The 19,515-nt window shown below is 38.6% G+C and overlaps 2 protein-coding genes across 2 annotated transcripts; both read left to right on the top strand.

Moving 5' to 3' along the window:
• Positions 1-7,419: 7,419 nt before the first annotated feature.
• Positions 7,420-12,619, top strand: lrit1a (leucine-rich repeat, immunoglobulin-like and transmembrane domains 1a). Its single transcript, XM_087803073.1, has 4 exons — positions 7,420-7,557; positions 7,795-8,255; positions 9,248-9,553; positions 11,197-12,619. Exons 1-4 carry the CDS (start codon positions 7,436-7,438, stop codon positions 12,264-12,266), a joined length of 1,959 nt encoding a protein of 652 aa, XP_087659199.1. The 5' UTR covers positions 7,420-7,435; the 3' UTR covers positions 12,267-12,619.
• Positions 12,620-14,918: 2,299 nt separating this feature from the next.
• lrit2 (leucine-rich repeat, immunoglobulin-like and transmembrane domains 2) lies at positions 14,919-17,296 on the top strand. The gene is made up of 3 exons (XM_087802655.1): positions 14,919-15,052; positions 15,464-16,254; positions 16,470-17,296. The coding sequence occupies exons 1-3, from the start codon at positions 14,949-14,951 to the stop codon at positions 17,294-17,296; spliced, it is 1,722 nt and encodes a 573-aa protein (XP_087658781.1). The 5' UTR covers positions 14,919-14,948.
• The last annotated feature ends 2,219 nt before the right edge of the window (positions 17,297-19,515 follow it).

Below are 19,515 nucleotides of genomic sequence, written 5' to 3'. Positions count from 1 at the left end.
TTGATCAAGTTTCTGCTCGGATCAAAGTTGTAAACAAACAAACAAACAAACAAACAAAGCGTAATGCTGCACAAGAAAGAAAGCTCTGAACTGATCCATATATCTATCTATAGATCTATATAATCATTCCTCCCTCCCTCCATCCTTTCTTCCATCCATCCATCCATCTGTCCATCTGTCCATCTGTCCATCTGTCCGTCCGTCCATCCATCACCACTATACACAACTGCACAAAAAAATAAAACAATAAAACTACATATAAGTACCATTATATACAACTCAAATTTTAACTACCACTATACACAACTACATATCACTACTACTATACACAACTACATATAACTAATACTATACAGAATTACATACAACTACCACTATACACAACTACATACAACTACCACTATACACAACTACATATAACTATCACAATACACAAACAATACATAACTTTATATTTATCTTTAGATCGTGTCATGTTGCACTTACTTTTTATCTAACTTTGTTCTTTCTTGTTCTTGTTCTACACAACTACATATACATACTACTATACGCAACAACATACTGTATAACTACTACTATAAACACTTACATACAACAACTACAGTACACATCTACGTACAATTAAGGTAAGGTAAGGTCAAACTTTATTGATCCTCAGGAGGTCTCCTTCGAGAAATTGTTTCAAAAATTCATTAAATTAAGTAATTAAAGAAATTACTGCACACAACTACATATAACTAATAGCATACACAACTGCATATAACTAATACTATACACAACTACATATAACTACTACTATACACAACTACACATAACTACTACTATACACAACTACATATAACTACTGCTATACACAACTACACATAACTACTACTATACACAACTACATATAACTAACACTATACACAACTAGATATAACTATAGTACTATACACATCTTCATATAACTACAACTATACACAACTACATATAACTACTACTATACACAACTACATATAACTACTACTATACACAACTACATATAACTACCACCATACACAACTAGATATAACTATAGTACTATACACATCTTCATATAACTACAACTATACACAACTACATTTAACTACAACCTGTCCCAGAGTTTTACCACCAAAAAACACTGACAAGTAATGTTTATTACAAACATACTGTTTGTTGATTTAACAAGCCAGTACTGGTTAGTAGCTGAGGTAGCATAACAATGTTAGCACGACAGTCCTAGCTTCAGTCATTCTGAGTTAATAAATGATGATATTGTTGTTTTCCTCTATCGAGGAAATGGCACCAGTTTCACCGAAATGTCCAAGGAATAATGACAAGGTAACCAGCTTAGGCACTTAAGCAAGGACTGTCATTGTGTTACTCTACTCTGTACAGTTTTGTAATTAGTTTTATCCTGGATTTAACCTTTTCTCAGACATCTTTTTTTTAAGTTTCTTTTTCCATATGGATAATGATCAGGACAACGAGACCCTTTTTCCCACTTCTTCCTGATACTGATCAAGACCACTGGAATTTTTTTCCACATGGACTACTGATCAAGACCACTGGACTTTTTTGCGGTATTTTCACATGGACTACTGGTATTTTTTACCACTTTTTTCACATGGACAACTGACCAAGAGTACTGGACTTTTCTCCACCTTTTCCACATGGACCTCTGATCAAGACTACTGGATGTTTTTCCACTATCTTCACATGGGCTACTGATCAAGACTACTGGACTTTTCTTCCACATTAACTACTAATCAAGACAACTGGACTTTTTTCACATTGACCACTGATCAAGACTACTGGACTTTTTTTTCACATGCTCTACTATAAAGACTACTGGACGTTTATTTAACATGGACTACTGATCAAGACTTCTGGACTTTTGTTTAACATGGACTACTGATCAAGACTACTGGACTTTTCTTTAACATGGACTACTGACCAAGACTTCTGGACTTTTGTTTCACATGGACTACTGATCAAGACTACTGGATACTGAATAATATGCCTAATAGTAAACTTTAAAATAACTATGGACAAACCATGATATCGTATGATTATATTTTACTAAAATATAGTAATATTTGTATTTTTTCCAATACGACTAGTTAAAACAAAACATAAAAGACAGTTACACGGTTCCATTAGGAACTTTGAGCAAGTCTGTGCTAAATTATACTTATTTTTTAATTTTTTTTATAATTTTACAATGCAGCTTTTTGTTTTTTTTTGTCTTGTGGGATCAGAACATTTGTGTTCATGTTGACAGTTGTCAATTATTTGCAAGCTTTGGTCAGTAGTATTAATGCAGACAAAAGTAAAAGATACACTAAGGAACTATCTTGATAAGAAAAAACCTTTTTGATACAGAGACGATACAACATTCAGGGTCGGGTGTGGCTTCTTCAGGATCATCTTAAAAAAAAAATAAACCTGCTGACAGTTGAGTGATATTATAGGTGTAACTTGATAGGTAAATATTATATTTCATCAGTGGCTGTGTTGACAAGTGAACTGTTATTGACATAAACATGGCATCTCTTAAACCTGTTAAACAACCCACTGGATCATGTACCCACAGTCAGAAGTGTGATTCAGTTAAAATACTGAAGTTACTATCATTGTGACACATCTAGTACATGCACTCTCTCGCATACGTCGTAAACATTCAAAGATTTTACAGTGTTCAGTCTTCAATTGTTTGCATTGCCTCACGTGTCATTTGTTGATTGTTTTGAGGTGAAAATCATTTAATAATATCTTCCTGATCAGTCACTGACGTGTGGAGACCTGGCAGTGACATGATTAGAATTGATTTTTTAATTTATATCTAATGATCATTCTTTAAGTACCACCTGCCTGATTTACGTGAGGAGAAGATCAATATTATGGACTGGGAGTGTCTTTTTAGTATTTATATGAATTCAGGAATGACTCATGGATGGATTTTTTCCTGCTTAGACATGGATTATATTATTATGAGCAGCAGAACCTAATTTTCACAGTAGGTTTCCTGTGAAACGGAGGCAGCTCTTTAGGTCATTCTCGTTCACATCATTCAATAATTCTTCCAGCTTGATCTTCTTCGGCTTCTGGTCTCTCAATAGTTCACTTGGTCATCAATTTATTAAATAATAATTAACAAATAATGAATGTATAATCACACACACAAGTGTAGATGAACTGATTTTTTTTTCTGGGCTTTATTATTAATTTATAACTTATATAAATCACTCATCCTGTACGAATACTGAAACAAAAGCACACCGAATCTGGAAGCAGAACTTCATCTCGCGATGACCTGCCAACGAACACACTCATCTAGTGGCCATTAAACAAAAGAACAACAGTTATGAAGATTAGCTACGTGACTTGAAAAAATACTCGTTTATTTTAGTGAAATTAAAGTGACTAAAAATGACTGCTCAGACATTAATACGGGAGAATATTACTGGTCCTTTTAACATTATGAATTGTGAGCATCGAAATAACACCAGATGACATGAGACAAAAAGTATTTCTAGATTTCAATAAATGACATGTCACCTCCAAGGCTCCGTAAGTAAGAGTCGTAAAAGTCACTTTGATGAAATATATGAATCAAACAAGACTCATTTTACTTCAGTTCTAGAGTAAAAGTCTCAGATGACTTTCTTAGTTGCCCAACAAACTCTCACAGATCATCTCCAAAGCTCTGATAATCAAACATTTAAATTTGTTTCTCTTTTGACCCAACACTAACGCAAATGCTGAACCCAAGACACCCTCTTCTTAAGTCAACAACTGACTTGTTTGAAATATATATATGTTTACATATTTCAGTGAAAACCAATATTTTTTAATTAAAAACATAAAAGATAAAAAGAGTGCTTCTGAGTTCCTGACCCTCACCTCTGACATCAACCTCTGTGATGTGTGAATTGCCTAAAATCCTGTGGCAGATTTGTCACGCTGCAGTTTCAACATCACCTACAGCTTTTCATGCCAAAGATTTGGATTTGGAACAAGCATGATATTGTGTAGCTAAAGTCTGTCGCAGTCTAGGGATTATAAGATCAGGAATCTTGGGAAACAGAGAAATGTGTAAAGTGCTAAATCATTTTGGGTATGCACATTTTTACTCTAGCTTTACATTTAGGGTTTTATTTGGAATCTTTCAGGCATTAAAGTGTGGCTAAGGAATTAGAAAAGAATAGAAATGTATTTGTTAGCTGGAAATCAAACAACTGCTCTTGAAATACATTTTCTTCCTCTTTGTGCTCCAAATCTCTTCAGTACTTCTTGGGCTGTCAAAGAAAAACAGGGATGAGAATCAGGATCTATGAGTTTGAGAAATTCACGGGTTTACTCAGAGTTATCTATCTTGGGGGCCAAAAACGATTTTCATTTCAATCACATAAACAAGAGATAAGACTAAGAAAAATACAATAGAATTTTTAAAAACAACATTTTGGTCTTAAATAAAATTGTATTTGTTTTTCTCATCCTTATATTGATCCATTTAATACCCAAAATAGATATTTTCACATTAATAAACATTGTTCCGGTTAGCATAAATCTAGCCAATCACGGAAGGCCTGACCCAATATTAACCAATCAGAAGCAACAAAAGGCGTGTCTATCTGTCATTACAGCACCACTTGTCTAACGCTGTTGCTCAGGATTCATCACTACTGAACCAAACTTAAATCTGGAGAGTTATCGCTAAATTTTATGGTAAATTCCCAAATAATAATAATATAAGAGGAAATAAAATCTCATCTTGCAAATTAAGAGCATAGAATCAGTTGTGTCTTCCTTGTAATCCTTTACCATTACAATCATACTCTATACTATTTAAATCCACATTTGCTAATCCTTTATGAATTAATTATTACGTCATTTATTGTTTAAAATTAATTTAGATTTTCAGCCAATTGAAAGGTCTCAGATTATTAAATATGGTTAAAGATTTTGAATACATAACTTTAAATAGATAGATAATTAAAAAAAATAATATTTCAGCTATGACTCTTATGTCAATGTCAAAGATGACACATTTATGAAGCTATAAATCAATATTTATCCACAATTAGTGACTACCAAAGATCTAGCGGATGTAGACTAATATACCACACAAATTCAATATAGACTTGTTGAGAAATGATTAATTGAATCATATATTTTTTAAACTTCTTATGTGTGTGTGAAGAATGCTGTTGAGATATGAAATAACTAGTAGCCAATTGAATAAGCTACTCTTTTGGGTTTATATACATTTAAATCTGACACTACGGGAGTCATTAGTTACTTCTTAATCACTTGCTGGAACGTTTTAGAAGAAGTGAAACATTAATATGATTTTCACTTTTTGTTATGTAAGAGATTATGGTCTAAATTTAGAAAGATTGAACTTGATTTCTCAACACTTCCACCAGTTCAGCTTAATCATGCCAGGTTTTAAAGCCAAGCATGTGGACAACCTTTTGTTAACAGAGGCTTAAATACAAAACGGTCAAAGGGTTCAAAAGAGCGATCGAATCCGCTGCAGTTTCAAAGAAGATACAGGTCCTGATTGAGGTTCATTAGTTCCTGCCTGGTATGGGATCAAGCCTCCATGATCCTGCACAGTGAACAAAAATGCATCTTAGCTTCAGTCGATGGCTTCATAAATCAACTTATTTACTCATGCAGCTTTCACAGAGTGGTAAATAACAACCTGATTGAAAAGAATTGTGTGGATTAATTAGGCTCATTTACTCATGGCTTCATCTGTGAAGTGGGCAGTTGGCCAAGAATGGGTCAAACTATAAACTATTAAATGTTCAAAGGTTAAGATTATCCTCCGTTAAGTTTTTTGGCTTCAATTCTGTAGCAAGAGAAGCGTTTAAAGGGCAACTTATGTGAAAACCTAACTTTGCTGACTCACTCACATGTTTCAAATGTTGAAGTCTTCCTCTCAGAGATGCACTAAGTCTCTCACCATGACCATGTTTTCAACTTATTACTTTATAAAGTTCTCCCCCGTTTGAAATCTCAGCAAACGAGAGGTTATGAGAGCAGAGTCCATTATAACGTAATAATGGTCTTCACTCCTCCTCCAGCCAGCTGTAATCACGCCTCGCTTTGTTTATGTAACGAGTCCCTTGGAGGGGGAGAATCCCTGGATTGATGATGTGCGGTGACAAACCTCAATCTTGGCCAATCACAGCAGAGTGGGTGTGGTTATGGTAAACAACACTGAATTTTTACAGCATCAAAATCAAATTTGAATTTGAAAAACCATCAAATTTCAATCACAGTTGTTTTTCTGATGCGTAGATAAATTCAGTAAAAAATGTAATGTGTAAAAAAAATTAATGTTAAAAGAAATAGGTAGAAACTATTAAATGTAAGAAAAACATATATTGAATTTAATATTAGAAAGAATTCCATGAAAATTAATTCAATGTATGAAACAAAATCAATGTAAAAATTAAGTGTTGAAAAAAATCATATAATTCCGATGGTACACATTTACTTCTATATTAAAGGAACTGGATAAACACAGCACAGACCAAACATTCCGAAAATTATTGATGAATAAATATTGAAGGGAGGATTGTTACTCCTCTGTGGTTCTCAGTATTACCTTGACCTTTAAAGTATATATTTTATTGAGTATTGTTTTTATTGTTTAAGCGCTTTGTGACCCTGGTCTGGAAAAGCACTTTATAAATACAAATTACTTACTTACTGTACATACATTTCACAAAATACCATACTTGGTAATAAGCTTTGATTAAAAAAACAAACAAACAAAAAAACATGTTTATTTTTAATAAGGATTGTTACATTAAATGTCAAAAAGTGATACATATTTCAAAATTAAATGTTGCATTGTGTCTTAAATCTCTTTTAGGCTTCATGTTTACTGTGGATATCTTTGCATTTAACAAATATCAATGTGTTTTAACCCATGTGAGTGAGAAGAGGCAGCAAACTAGGAACATCTGTGCGGACTCGGAGGTGAGTCAACGGCTTGGGGCCACCTTGTGGCTGAACAGAGTTCCATCCACTCAGCTTAACCGTCACGACAGCGCTCAGATGAACACACTGCATTTGAAACAGAGAGAGAGAGAAAAAAAAGTCCAAACATCACAGTGGATTATGACCATTTCGGAAGTGTTTTTTTTTTCTGTCATAATAAATAGGGACGTCTCTGCGCAGCCTATCGGATCCCGGGATGCAATACGCATCCAAATGAAAAGAACGCCAGTCCTTTCACTAATCCCAGTCTGTCCTTTTTTATCTCTGGACTCACAGCAGTCTGATCAGTATGGGACAGCGAAGCGGTGGGACAAAGCCATGCGGATCATATGCTTGTAAATGTGAGACAAGACAGTGGGACTCCAGCGGGGCGCGCGTAACCTGCGGCGTGTATGCGTAACTGTGGGCCAACATGTTCCTGGTGCTGCTCGTGGGGCTGTGTGCGGCCACAGGTGACCTTTTCCCACCTGTGGGCTCCTGCCCGTCACAGTGCAGCTGTTTTTACCACAACCTGAGCGATGGATCGAAGGCCAGGTGAGGACCAACGTGCGGATTTTTCGTTCATCACTGGCACCAAAAGAGGCTTTGTGCGTTCATGCGGACTTTGATAAAAGCGTCGCTCGTGGGCAGATGTGTGCACATGTGCACAAGCACAAAGACATGTTATTGCAAATCACCTCCTCCATGAATGTTCCTCGCCTCATCTCCTCGTTTATTTTACACTTTACATACAAAATAATCTGACAACATCTTCATTTTTTTTGTTTATAGGAGCGTCATTTGCAACGACCCTGAGATCTCCCTGGTGCCAGTCGGGTTCCCTGTGGACACATCCAAGTTAAGAATCGAGAAGACAGCCATCCAGCGGATACCGAGCGAAGCCTTCAACTACCTGTCCAACCTGGAGTTCCTCTGGATGTCCTTCAACTCGCTGTCCACCGTCAAGCCGGACAGCTTCAGGGGGCTGTTGAACCTGGAGGAGCTGCGCCTGGACGGGAACGCACTGGGCGCGTTTCCCTGGGATTGTCTGACGGATATGCCGAGTCTCAGACTTCTAGATTTGCACAACAACCAGCTCACCTCCCTGCCCGCGGAGGCCACCTCGTACATCAGGAACCTCACCTACCTGGACCTGTCCAGCAACAACATCATGACCCTGCCGGAGGAGGTGCTGTCCACCTGGCTGGCACTGAAGCCCACGCAGGGTCCAGAGAGCTCCAAGATGATCCTCGGTGAGAGAGACGTTTATCTTTTTAATGCAGAGACTTAGGGAAGAACTGATGTATATTTATGTTTAAGAAGAAGTTTTAGCATTTTATTGAACTTCTTAATTTATATTATTTCCATTAAAACATTTTTTTTTTTATTGCGAATCATGTTCTAAAATCGAAATAATATTTAAAATCAAAAGTCAATATTTAATAGGATTGTGCAACATACATCAAAAAAAAGTATTATTACTATAATAAAATATGTCTCAAACCAGTGGTCCTCAATCATCGGTCCACGAGGCATTTAATTCCGGGCCTTAGAGAAAGATTATTATAGGAGACATTTTTTATTTTATTTTTTTTTTATCGATTATTATTATCTTGAATATATATATATATATATATATATATATATATATATATATATATATATATATATATATATATATATATATATATATTAAGATATTATTTCGGTCACGTTTACAAAAAAACAAAACAAAAAAAATGTAAAAAAGAGTGAAACACAAACTCTAGTTTGTAGTTGTATTTATGCACTAAAAGATTTTTGCATGTCGTGCTTTTTTATTTTTGTTTTATCTGTTGGTCGGTCCGTGAAAATATATGGTTAAAATCTCACTGCAAAAAAGGATAAACTAATGGTCGTAAACTAAGCCAAATGAGAAGTAATACAAATTAAGATAGTTACTGCTTATCATAAACACTATAAAGATCAGTGTTGACAGACGTTTAATCTAGATAAATATGCAATATTTAAAATGTCACCATCGTTTTTACCTCACTGGAGCTCGAATGACCTTCATCACCAGCACCCTGACCTTCACCATCATCGTGATCCTCATCATGGCCATCATTGCCATAGTCACGGTCATGATGTAGTTTATGAATTAAATATTAATCCTCTTACAGGATTAACAAGCTCACATCCACATCGGAACCATCTGCAGGCTGCCCTTCCTCATGCTCGAACCTCTCGTGTTCCCCCCATCCAGGTCTCCATGACAACCCGTGGGTGTGCGACTGTCGCCTCTACGACCTGGTCCAGTTCCAGAAGTCGCCGACCCTCTCGGTGGCGTTCATCGACACCAGGCTCAGGTGCTCTGCCCCGGAGAGCGTGTCGGGGGTCCTGTTCAGTGACGCGGAGTTGAGGCGATGTCAGCTCCCACGGATCCACACGGCCGTGGCGCGCGTGCGCAGCGCCGTCGGGAACAACGTGTTGCTGCGCTGTGGGACCATCGGGGTCCCCATCCCTGAGCTGACCTGGCGCAGGGCTGATGGCCAGAAGGTGAACAGCACAGGTGAGTCAGAACATCTAACATCTAACATCTTCAGCACCAAACTCATCGCCTTCTTCTGTATCTTTCATTCAAATGTTCTCTTGTGAGATTTTAGGAACTCATAAAACTGTCTTACACATTTTAATACAAGTCTATTAAAGAAGACACACGTGTGTTCAACAAATTGGTGTAATGCGAAATTTGGCCACGAGAGGCAGAGCATCACGAGTCTAGACGTTACCTTTGTGTCCACTATTTAGAGAATTCACTTGTATTGATCTTTGTGTCTCGATTTTTGTGTATTTTTCAACATATATGGTTTTTGAAAGACTCAATAATGGTCAAATAAATATCCCAATTTATTAGTATAGACATTTATATATCAAATTAAAACTAGAAGGTTAATTTCTTTAATAATAATTATCAGTATTATTTTAGATATCTTGTGTCTTAAAGGCCAACTAATGGCAAACTTTCCTGAATCACTCACATGTTTCAAATGTTGAAGTCTTCCTCTCCATGATGCAGTAAGTCCCTTATAATGACAATAGTTTGAAGTTATTACATTCTAAGCCCCCCCATCTGAAATCTCAGCGAACAAGAGGTTACTAGAGCGGAGTCCATTATAACGTTATGATGGTCCCTTGGAGATGGAGTCTTCTGGTGACAAGCCTTGATGCTTGACCAATCACAGCAGTGTGGGCGTTGTTATCGTTAAAAAGATTTAATCTCCAGTGGGATTTAAGCACATTTTATAATGTAAATTTTTCAATGAACAGAGAGTTTTGTACAAACAGACACATACTGATGAGTATAATAGAGTACAACATCTATTTAAGACACACTTATATCAACACATTAGTGTGTTGTTTCCTCACATTGTTTTAGAAGTTTCCCTATCTTACCCCTGCTGCATATTGTCATTGGCTTACAAAACATACAAAAACAACATTTTACACAGAGAATGTTGGGTTTAATGTCATTCAAATAAAAAAAACAACTGAGAAAAGAACATAATTTATCTAACCGTTAAATAAATTATCCAATCTTATTCAACACAGGGTTTCCCCTGCAATATGTAGTGTATTCTAACTTCTTTCTTACAGCCAAGACAAACATTTGACATGGAAGCCAGATTCTCTGGGTTCTCACAGAATAACTTAGGAAACTTAAGGGCAGATTTTTGCCCAACATTCCTCTTCTAAATATACATTATCTCACTTCGTCCTCCATTTTCCTGGTGTTATGAAAATGTCTTTCAAATCTTATTTAAATTAAACTTTGCTCAAGAAAATGATCTAAAGATTTGTTTATTTTCTCTACATTATTTTTAAGTCTATTAAGCCACAATATGTAAACATAAGGGAAAATATTTTTTTACAAAAGAAAACATATTGTAAAGGGTCATTCTGGCCTAAAAATAAAATGTTGGAGATGCTAACTAATGCTAACTAATAGACTCTTCGATTCAACACAAGCATCTCTTTGCTTCTCGTGTTGCTTTAATCCCAGTTTCCTTCAATCACTTGTTAATTAAACTGAGAGCCGACAGACGGATTTACAGAAACTTACGTAACCCTGATGATGATCGATGCAACATTGTGTAATAATCCGCACAGCATTATATGGAACCGAGGATAACCTCCTCCTCTGTCTGCTCCCAGTCCAACAGGAGACATCCAGCGATGGGATCACATGGTCCATCCTCAGCGTCCCGGCCGTGTCCTACAAGGATTCCGGCAAATACATCTGTAAGGCCACCAACTACGAAGGGAATGCAGAGGCTGTCATATCTCTGCTGGTGTCCAACTCACCCAAGTCGGAAGGGAATCAAACCAGCAACGACAAGAAGACCAAAGTCAAAAAGCCCAACACGATGGGTAAAGCAGCTTATCAAGAGAAACTCGTTGCCCGGTATGTGGTGCCGACCTCCGCTGCGTCCACACCTTCCATCCTGGATCCGTCCGAGTCTCCGTCCGGCCTGGAATCTGATCCTGAACCTGGTGCGTTCAACACGGCCGACAGAGCTACACCCGATTCTGCCTCGACATCAAACCCAGACGCCCTGCTGGACCTCGAGAAGACCAACCTGAGCAACCTGGCTGCCAACACCTCGTCTTTACAGCAGGACCCGGACCGGGTGGTCCGCTCGGTGAAGGTGGTGGGAGACACCGACAACACCATTTCCTTAAACTGGAGAGCTCCGAAGGCGAAAAACACCACCGCCTTCAGTGTTCTGTACGCCGTCTTCGGGGAAAGAGACATGAGGAAGATTAACGTGGGAGCGGGTCAGAACCGGGTGACCATCGAAGGGCTGGTGCCCAGAACCAAGTACATTGCCTGTGTGTGTGTGAGGGGCTTGATCCCCAAAAAGGAGCAGTGCGTCATATTCTCCACGGACGAGGCGGCCAGTGCGACGGGCACCCAGAAGCTCATCAACGTCATCGTGATCACCGTGGCGTGCATCATCGCCGTCCCGCTCACCGTCATCGTGTGCTGCGGGGCGCTGAAGAGACGCATCCAGAAGTATTGGGGAAAGAAATCCAAGGACATCCAGGATTCCTATGTGACCTTTGAAACCCTTTCCCCCGGCACAAAAGCCAAAGGGCTGGAGGGCGAGTACCTGAACAGACTGAACCCGGAGGAGTCCAACCGACTGCTGTCCGCCCGCTCCAGCCTGGACTCTGAGGCGACGGCCAAAATAGAGGGACAGCCTAATGAGTACTTCTGCTGACATCATGCTCCAGCTCCGGCTCCCGCTCCGCATCACCTCCCCCGCGCTCACCCGCACCCCAGTCCACTCCTGAACACACACTCGCACCCCAATCCTCAGACACTGCCTCACCTGCAACAGCAGTACCACCCGTACCCGCACCACTACCCCTACCCCCACCACCACCAGCAGCACCTCGACATCAGCCCCCCACTCACCCGGTCTCACACGCCTATGCCATGGGACTCCCCCCCGCCCGTTCCTCCTCGCTGGATTACCCCGCCAACCCCTCCACCAACCAGAGGAAGCTTCTATCAACGGACGTTTGCACGCTGCACTATCATGGAGATATCGGTTTAGAGGGGCGGGGCACGGTGGCCTGTCAATCATGTGCTTCCAAATATAAAATACAATCCAACATATTTTATTTTTAAAACAATAGGGAAAAAATTTATAATAATTTGGTCTGTTAAGTTTAGTAAAAATCACCATTAAAATTCATGTTGACTCAGTTAAAAAGGAGGTATTTAAAAAAGCAAGTGAATGCATCACAGCTCATCACTTTTTAAATGATTTAAAATTTAAATTATTATTTTAAATTAACTGAAAATGATCTGATTGAATGAACTGAAAATACATTTTGATAATTCTTTTACACTAAATTAAATTGGTTTGGGCAGTGTTTTTGTATTTCGATTAAAAGATCACTGAAATCTGATAAATAAAATATTTACTTTATTATAACTCTTTAGGTATAAGTATGACATCTGAATTATCAACAAAAAAATTGCAAAATTGTTCATTTATTTGTTAATACCATTAAATATAAAATGAAGGGAAATTAATACACACACTAAATATACACAGTAGACACAAAAAAATAGCTGACTTGTATGTTAAAATTATAGTATATATTGTATTATGACTATCAAAATAAAAATAAAATTAATGTATTTTATTTTTCATACTTCAAAAGCATCGTAAATGTATGTAAATTACTATTAAATGCAAGTAGAAATATCAATATATAATAAATTACAAAAAAACCCACATTAAAACAAATGAAATGATGTTGGAAAAAATACATCTGAAAATATATTTTGAACATGATTGAAGCACCAACCGAAGATACCGAAAGTTCAGTGCAGCTAATAAACATAATCTTCCTCTCCTCTGTTGGACTCGCTCAGTTTATACACAACTTTATACAACTTTAAAAAACGATTCTCAGTCATCTACCCTTTTACGATCTGATCCGACTCAAAGGGAACTGCTCAATTGTTCATATGTATGTGTATGATTTGTAAATACCTCTATGTACACTTACATATACAGTTAAGTCTGTGCCTATGTACAGTATATATCCGTCATACGTTCTCGGAGAAGATATACACACTCGAACGTTGAGAAGCTGGAGCTGGAGAGAAGTACGGAACCGAACTATGTATGACAACATGTAAATAGAAGAAGAAAATATTTCTATTCCCATGATGCATCACCATGTATTTGTTTTTTTTTCTTTACTTCCCTCATAAATGTTGATGTGAATATTGATGAATAAACTTTTATATATACAGTCAAGTCCAGGTGTGATTTTATATACCTACGATTATGCAAATATATTTATGTAGTTGTTGTAGACAACCTGAATAACATTGTTTAATATTTTATAGTACATGCTTTATTCGTCTATTTATTCTCTCATAGTATATCAACTTATATCACTCTATATCACTGCAGTACAAAATATAATCTTTGAGCTCCTCAGATCAAAATAACCTTCATTTTTTTGGAAAGAGTAACTAAAGAAGTTTATTTTTTGCATTGAGATATTTACGAACCTGTGGCCTGGATGACATCCCTGCCTTCCTTCCTTCTTTTATTGAATAATTTCCATTTTCAATACATATCATCCTTTCATATGGGTTTGTATGTTTAGCCCAAAACCATAAAGAGATATAAGAAAGACAGATTGGATACCTTTCCAGGGTGTCCCCCTACTTCTTGTCCAAAGTAACTGGTATAAAATCCTGCATCCTGAAAATATTTTTAATCTTTCTAAGGGATCATTAAAAGTTTGTTTTTGATACTACAGAAGTTTTTATTTGTTTTACTTCTACAGTTACAATTTGTGATTGAATTTAGCAGGTTTGCTCTTTTCTGTTTTTATCATGCAGATTGACTGAAAAAATAACTATCCAGTAGCCTATTTTTAGACACTTTCATTTAACAAGAATCAACAAAAATCACAACAATGTGAGTTTTAGTGTATTAGATGTAACAACATTGAAAACAACAACAAAAAAGAACATGGGTTCCTTGGTTTGAAGGCAAAACGATCATAGACCTGAACCACCTGGATTAAATCTTACTTGACTATAATCTGGTTGAGGGTTTTCTTTATCCATCTTGACCATCTTAACCTGCCGAGTTCCTGTTCAGGTTCAGTTGCCATGTAGCTAAACTGTAAACGTGCGTTCGATAAATACCTTTTTGCATAATTGTACCTGTGTCTCCAAAACAAACCCACCTAAATCCAGTTTAAGTGCCTCCGCTGGGTCATTTATCAGCAGGAGGTAAATACATCTAGTGGGTCACTCGGGCTGACTTCTTCTCTGGTGTCCTCAGTGCGTCAGGGATTAAGACCCAGTAAGCTTCTCCTGTCTGTCGCCATGTCTTGAAAGTCCACTTTCAACGCAGACTATGGACATAATTTACCACCTGCTATTTGTGATGTTGCTAAAAGGTCAACGGTCTGGAGCTCAATGTTTGAGTGGCTGCAGCTGCTTGGACGACCGGCATGGATGGTAAGATTTTTTTTTAATCTCTATTTAGATGCAAACAGGTCGTGTCTCTTCAGTAAATAGTCTGTGTCAGTCAGCGACTGGAGGCTGTTCTGGAACTCAAGGATAAAACCACAATTAAGTTTAAGTTTATTGGTTGTTTAAGCTGTTGAGTAAACGTAAAAAAGTACATCTCATAGCTGATGTTTAAAAGTATCTACAGTAAAGTATTTTGGTTATCAAAATAGAATTAATTCAATCACAGGTAGGATCCCAAACGGTGGCGGAGGAAAACATACCCCTTAGAAAGAAGGTCTTGTGTTGTGATCAAGTTTATCAGACCATATCGAGCTTGTCTCTATCTAGTACAAATCCCACACTGTCTTGACAGAGAGACAAAGAGACTGTTACCTAATCAACTTCTCCTCTTCTTAGGTCACTCATATGTATGGAGGAGAGCGCGTTTGGATCCATCCCAGAGAACCTACCTAATGATTTGACCAAAATACGAATAGAGAAGTCCCATTTCACTGAAATACCCAGGGGGGCGTTCCTCAATACACCTGGCCTGGAGCACCTGTGGCTCAACTTCAACGACATCACGCTGATTAACTCCAAAGGCATGGAGGGTCTCAAGAACCTGACCGAGCTTCGTCTGCAGGGGAACAAGTTGAGATCTTTTCCATGGACCTTGTTTGAAGACACGCCGGCCCTCAAGATCCTGGACCTGAAGCACAACCAGCTGGACGTCCTCCCGGAACACGCCTTGAAATACCTGCCCGGTCTGACGTACTTGGATCTGTCTTTTAATCAACTCACAGTTATATCCAAGGAGGTCTTCCTAAACTGGCCGCTTTACCGGAAACTCCAATCTATGGACGAGCAGGAAGTGTCTGCAGCCGGGTCCAACGTGGTCCTGGCGCTCCACGACAATGCCTGGCTGTGCGACTGCCGCCTGAAAGGCTTCGTGGAGTTTATTCGATCCCTCAGTCCCCCCATCATTCTGATGAACTCCTACTTGAGCTGCGCGGGTCCAGACTTCAGAGCAGGACGGTTTTTCCATGACATAGAGTTGAAGGCTTGCGTGAAGCCGGCGGTCAGCATCCCGGCCTCCAACATCAGCCTTAATCAGGGTGCCAACGTCACCCTGAGATGCCTGGCCAAGGCAAGACCCGATCCTGTAGTGTGGTGGACTTATGGCCTGAAGATCATCAGAGGATTTCAAGGTAAGATCGAGACAAGAAAATCAAAACCACTGCCTATAGTGACAAAATGGTTTAATACATTTTCTACTCGACCTTTTGTCAAATAACGGTTGGGATTATGTTCAGAGTAATCTGTTCCTTTTTAGAGTTATAGGCAAAAATGTATGTTCATTTTAGTGTAGCGACTGGAGTATTTTATCATATTAAAAATGAATTCAACTGACTTCTCCTCACAGAAACCCAAGAAAGAATGGAGGAGGATACGGTCAAATCACTCCTGGTTATCCCCTCCCTCCATGTCGCAGACCGTGGGCTCTACACCTGTATGGCCATCAACTTCATAGGAAATTCTTCTGCCAACGTATTTCTGGACGTTCGCGCTCCTGACTCTTCGCAGTCGTGGTCACTGCCCGGACTTCCGGCTGGTCCTCCCATCGGTGACGAACACGTCTACATCGACATCCGAATCGGCAAACAGACGGTACGAGGGATCTCCATCGAGTGGTTTGCCGCCCTGGACCATCCATCTGACACCTGGTTCACTGTCCACTTTGGCCGAGCTGGTGCAGAAAAGAAAGAAATGATCTCCATCGGACCTGGCATTAACACGTACTCTGTTTCCGACCTGCTGCCGGCAACTAAATACGAGATCTGCGTCACCCTCAGGAACAAGTCTCCACATGCTGGCCAGTGCATCGTGTTCGTCACAGGAAGTGACATCACCGAGATGGAACAGCGAGAGAAGCTGATTCACATCGTGGTGATAGTTCTGGCGATGGTGTTGGCGGTGCCGGTCGGGATGTACGCCTGCACCACCGACACCAAGTTCACCTGCGTCGAGGGCGTCCTGGCGTCCTGGAAGAACCGACGGAGTGAGAGGAGCTCACAGAGGATGGAGCACGACAGGCAAGGAACCTTCGACAGTCTGCAGGCAGCTAGCGACGAAGGTCTGGTCAACAAAGACTCCAGTGAAGACAGGAAGGTGAGGCGGAGGTCAGAAGACTGCATACGAGGCCATAAAGGCCAGGGTGACCAGAGTAGAGTCACGGCGGAACTTTATTAAATGTATGTTAGCTCTAGAAATGTTGTCACACCTTTGGTTTTAATCTCATCTCTTCCTCTGTTCTAGGCCCGGGAAGTTGTTGCAAAGAATCATGAGTGAATCAAGATTTATTTCAAGGAGTTTGACACGCTAGAAGAATGTGAAAATGGCGCAGGAAAATAGTCGTGTTGATGGAGACGTGTGTACGAGGAAATTGTTATTGAGCGGCTAACTATAGAACTATGAAGAGTTTGCACACGTCTGTCAAGCATCTGATGTTGAAGGACGTTTAAAGTATTTGCTCCCATGTAAGACACATCTTACCTCAACTGTTGACTGAAATGTGAAAAAATATATTTAGAAGTTTTAAAAACTACCCGAACTATTTTGGATACTCAATCATTCACAGTGAGGTACCAAGAATGTCCAAGTAACTCACGCAAATGATCATGGGATGGATCTTTATTCCTGAGAGGAAGGATTTTCTGTTTTAATGTATTAAAATAATTCATAAAAAACTCCAAGTGAGACGATACGTACATCAGTTTTATTAACAGTTTTGTCTTCTCTAAAATCTTCTGCAGTCAATACTTTTTTGAGTCGTAACAAGAATGTTATTGCTGTAGTTGCTACAGAATTGCAGAATAAAGTGTGCAATAGCAGGAAGATTTCCTTTTTTTTTTTAAGTCCTTATCACTAAAAAAATATTTATTTTGATGTGAGGCTGCTCTATGAGTCTCTGAGGCTCAATTACACAAGTAAAAAAAAGTACACAATGGGTCCACTTGAAGTCGTCTGTAATGTACTACATTGTGTGTATTTTAATGTCAATACATCAGAAAATGAAGTTTCACTCTGGAGAAGTCTCCCAATATGTTGATGTTGTTTAAGGGGGAAAAATGTTTCTACTCACTTAAATTGCATGTTTTAAAGGTCTATGAAATGAGAGAAAAATAACTTCATAAGTTAATAACATTTGTATCTAAGAAGAAACATGATTCGATTGCTTGTCAAAATAAATTGTATTATATATAAATGTATATCCAGCATTGTTTTTTTCAGGCAGAACAAGGTGCAAGTGCATTTAGCACAGGAAGTACATTTTGAAAGACTATTAGAATATTCTTAAAGTGCAACTAATATGTTGATTGAAGTGTGTCTTAAATAGATGTCTGACTCTATTGTACTCATCAGTATGTGTCTGTTTGTACAAAACTCTCTTTTCATTAAAATATTTATATTAGAAAATGTTCTTAAGGCCCGCCCACTGAAAACCTGTTTTTCATAAAATCTTGTTTTCCATAACCACACCCACTCTGTTGTGATTGGCTGGATGACGAGTGAAGCCATTATTTCGTAATGATGGACCCCACTATCGTAACCTCTCGTTCGCTGAGATTTCAAACAGGGGGGAACTTTATAAAGTAATAAGTTCAAAACATGGTCATGATGAGGGACTTACTGCATCCTGGAGAGTTCAACATTTGAAGCATGTCAAGAAAGTTGGGTTTTCACATTAGTTGACCTTTGATGCAATAGACCATTTAAGATGAACAACGTACACTGTCGCTGCAGATTTAATATCTATTAAATAGTCTTATTCTGGTTACATTTTTAAGAAAAGTGGTATTTTTTTCAGTCTATTCAATCATTTCCCAAATATTTGTGTTGGAATTATCATTCAATTATTAAATTAAAGAAGGAAAGAAGGCAGTGATTTCATCCAGGCCACAGCTTCGTAAAAATCTCAATGCAAAAAATAAACTTCTTTAGTTACTCTTTCAAAAATAAATGAAGGATATTTTGATCTGAGGAGTTCAAAGATCATATTTTGTACTGCAGTTTCCTAGAAAAGTCAAATTGTGACAAAGAATTTTGTCAAACATATTCCTAAATGGATCAAACTTTGAAATAACTCCCTTTACTCTGTGCACTTAGGTGACTTAAGTTATTTGATGAAGTCGCATATAAGCTCTGGATCTCTAATCCCGCCTGCGTCACTGTACATGGTCGTCACAGTGGCATGAGCCATGCATGATGTGTACTGACCGACCCAGACAGATGGCCCAGATGATACACATCAGACAATGGCATTGTTCTTTTGATACCAGCGCCCTCGCTGCCGTCCCAGGACTGCTGACGTAAAAGCGAGCATCCGTGGATCTCTGCGGGCCTCATGTGAAGATCAGGGTTTAGACAAGATTGGCAGTTCTCATTTTCCAGAACACAGACACATCTGC

The sequence above is a fragment of the Callionymus lyra genome, chromosome 11, assembly GCF_982586985.1.
Source record: "Callionymus lyra chromosome 11, fCalLyr1.hap1.1, whole genome shotgun sequence".
Classification (NCBI taxonomy): Eukaryota; Metazoa; Chordata; class Actinopteri; order Syngnathiformes; family Callionymidae; genus Callionymus; species Callionymus lyra.
This window is presented reverse-complemented; position numbering and strand designations above follow the sequence as displayed.

Coding starts and splice junctions, on each gene's coding strand:
- lrit2 (XM_087802655.1), top strand. CDS start 14,949: ATGGACATAATTTACCACCTGCTATTTGTGATGTTGCTAAAAGGTCAA. Junction 15,053..15,463: donor TTGGACGACCGGCATGGATG/GTAAGATTTTTT, acceptor TCCTCTTCTTAG/GTCACTCATATGTATGGAGG. Junction 16,255..16,469: donor GATCATCAGAGGATTTCAAG/GTAAGATCGAGA, acceptor TTCTCCTCACAG/AAACCCAAGAAAGAATGGAG.
- lrit1a (XM_087803073.1), top strand. CDS start 7,436: ATGTTCCTGGTGCTGCTCGTGGGGCTGTGTGCGGCCACAGGTGACCTT. Junction 7,558..7,794: donor AGCGATGGATCGAAGGCCAG/GTGAGGACCAAC, acceptor TTTTGTTTATAG/GAGCGTCATTTGCAACGACC. Junction 8,256..9,247: donor GAGCTCCAAGATGATCCTCG/GTGAGAGAGACG, acceptor CCCCCCATCCAG/GTCTCCATGACAACCCGTGG.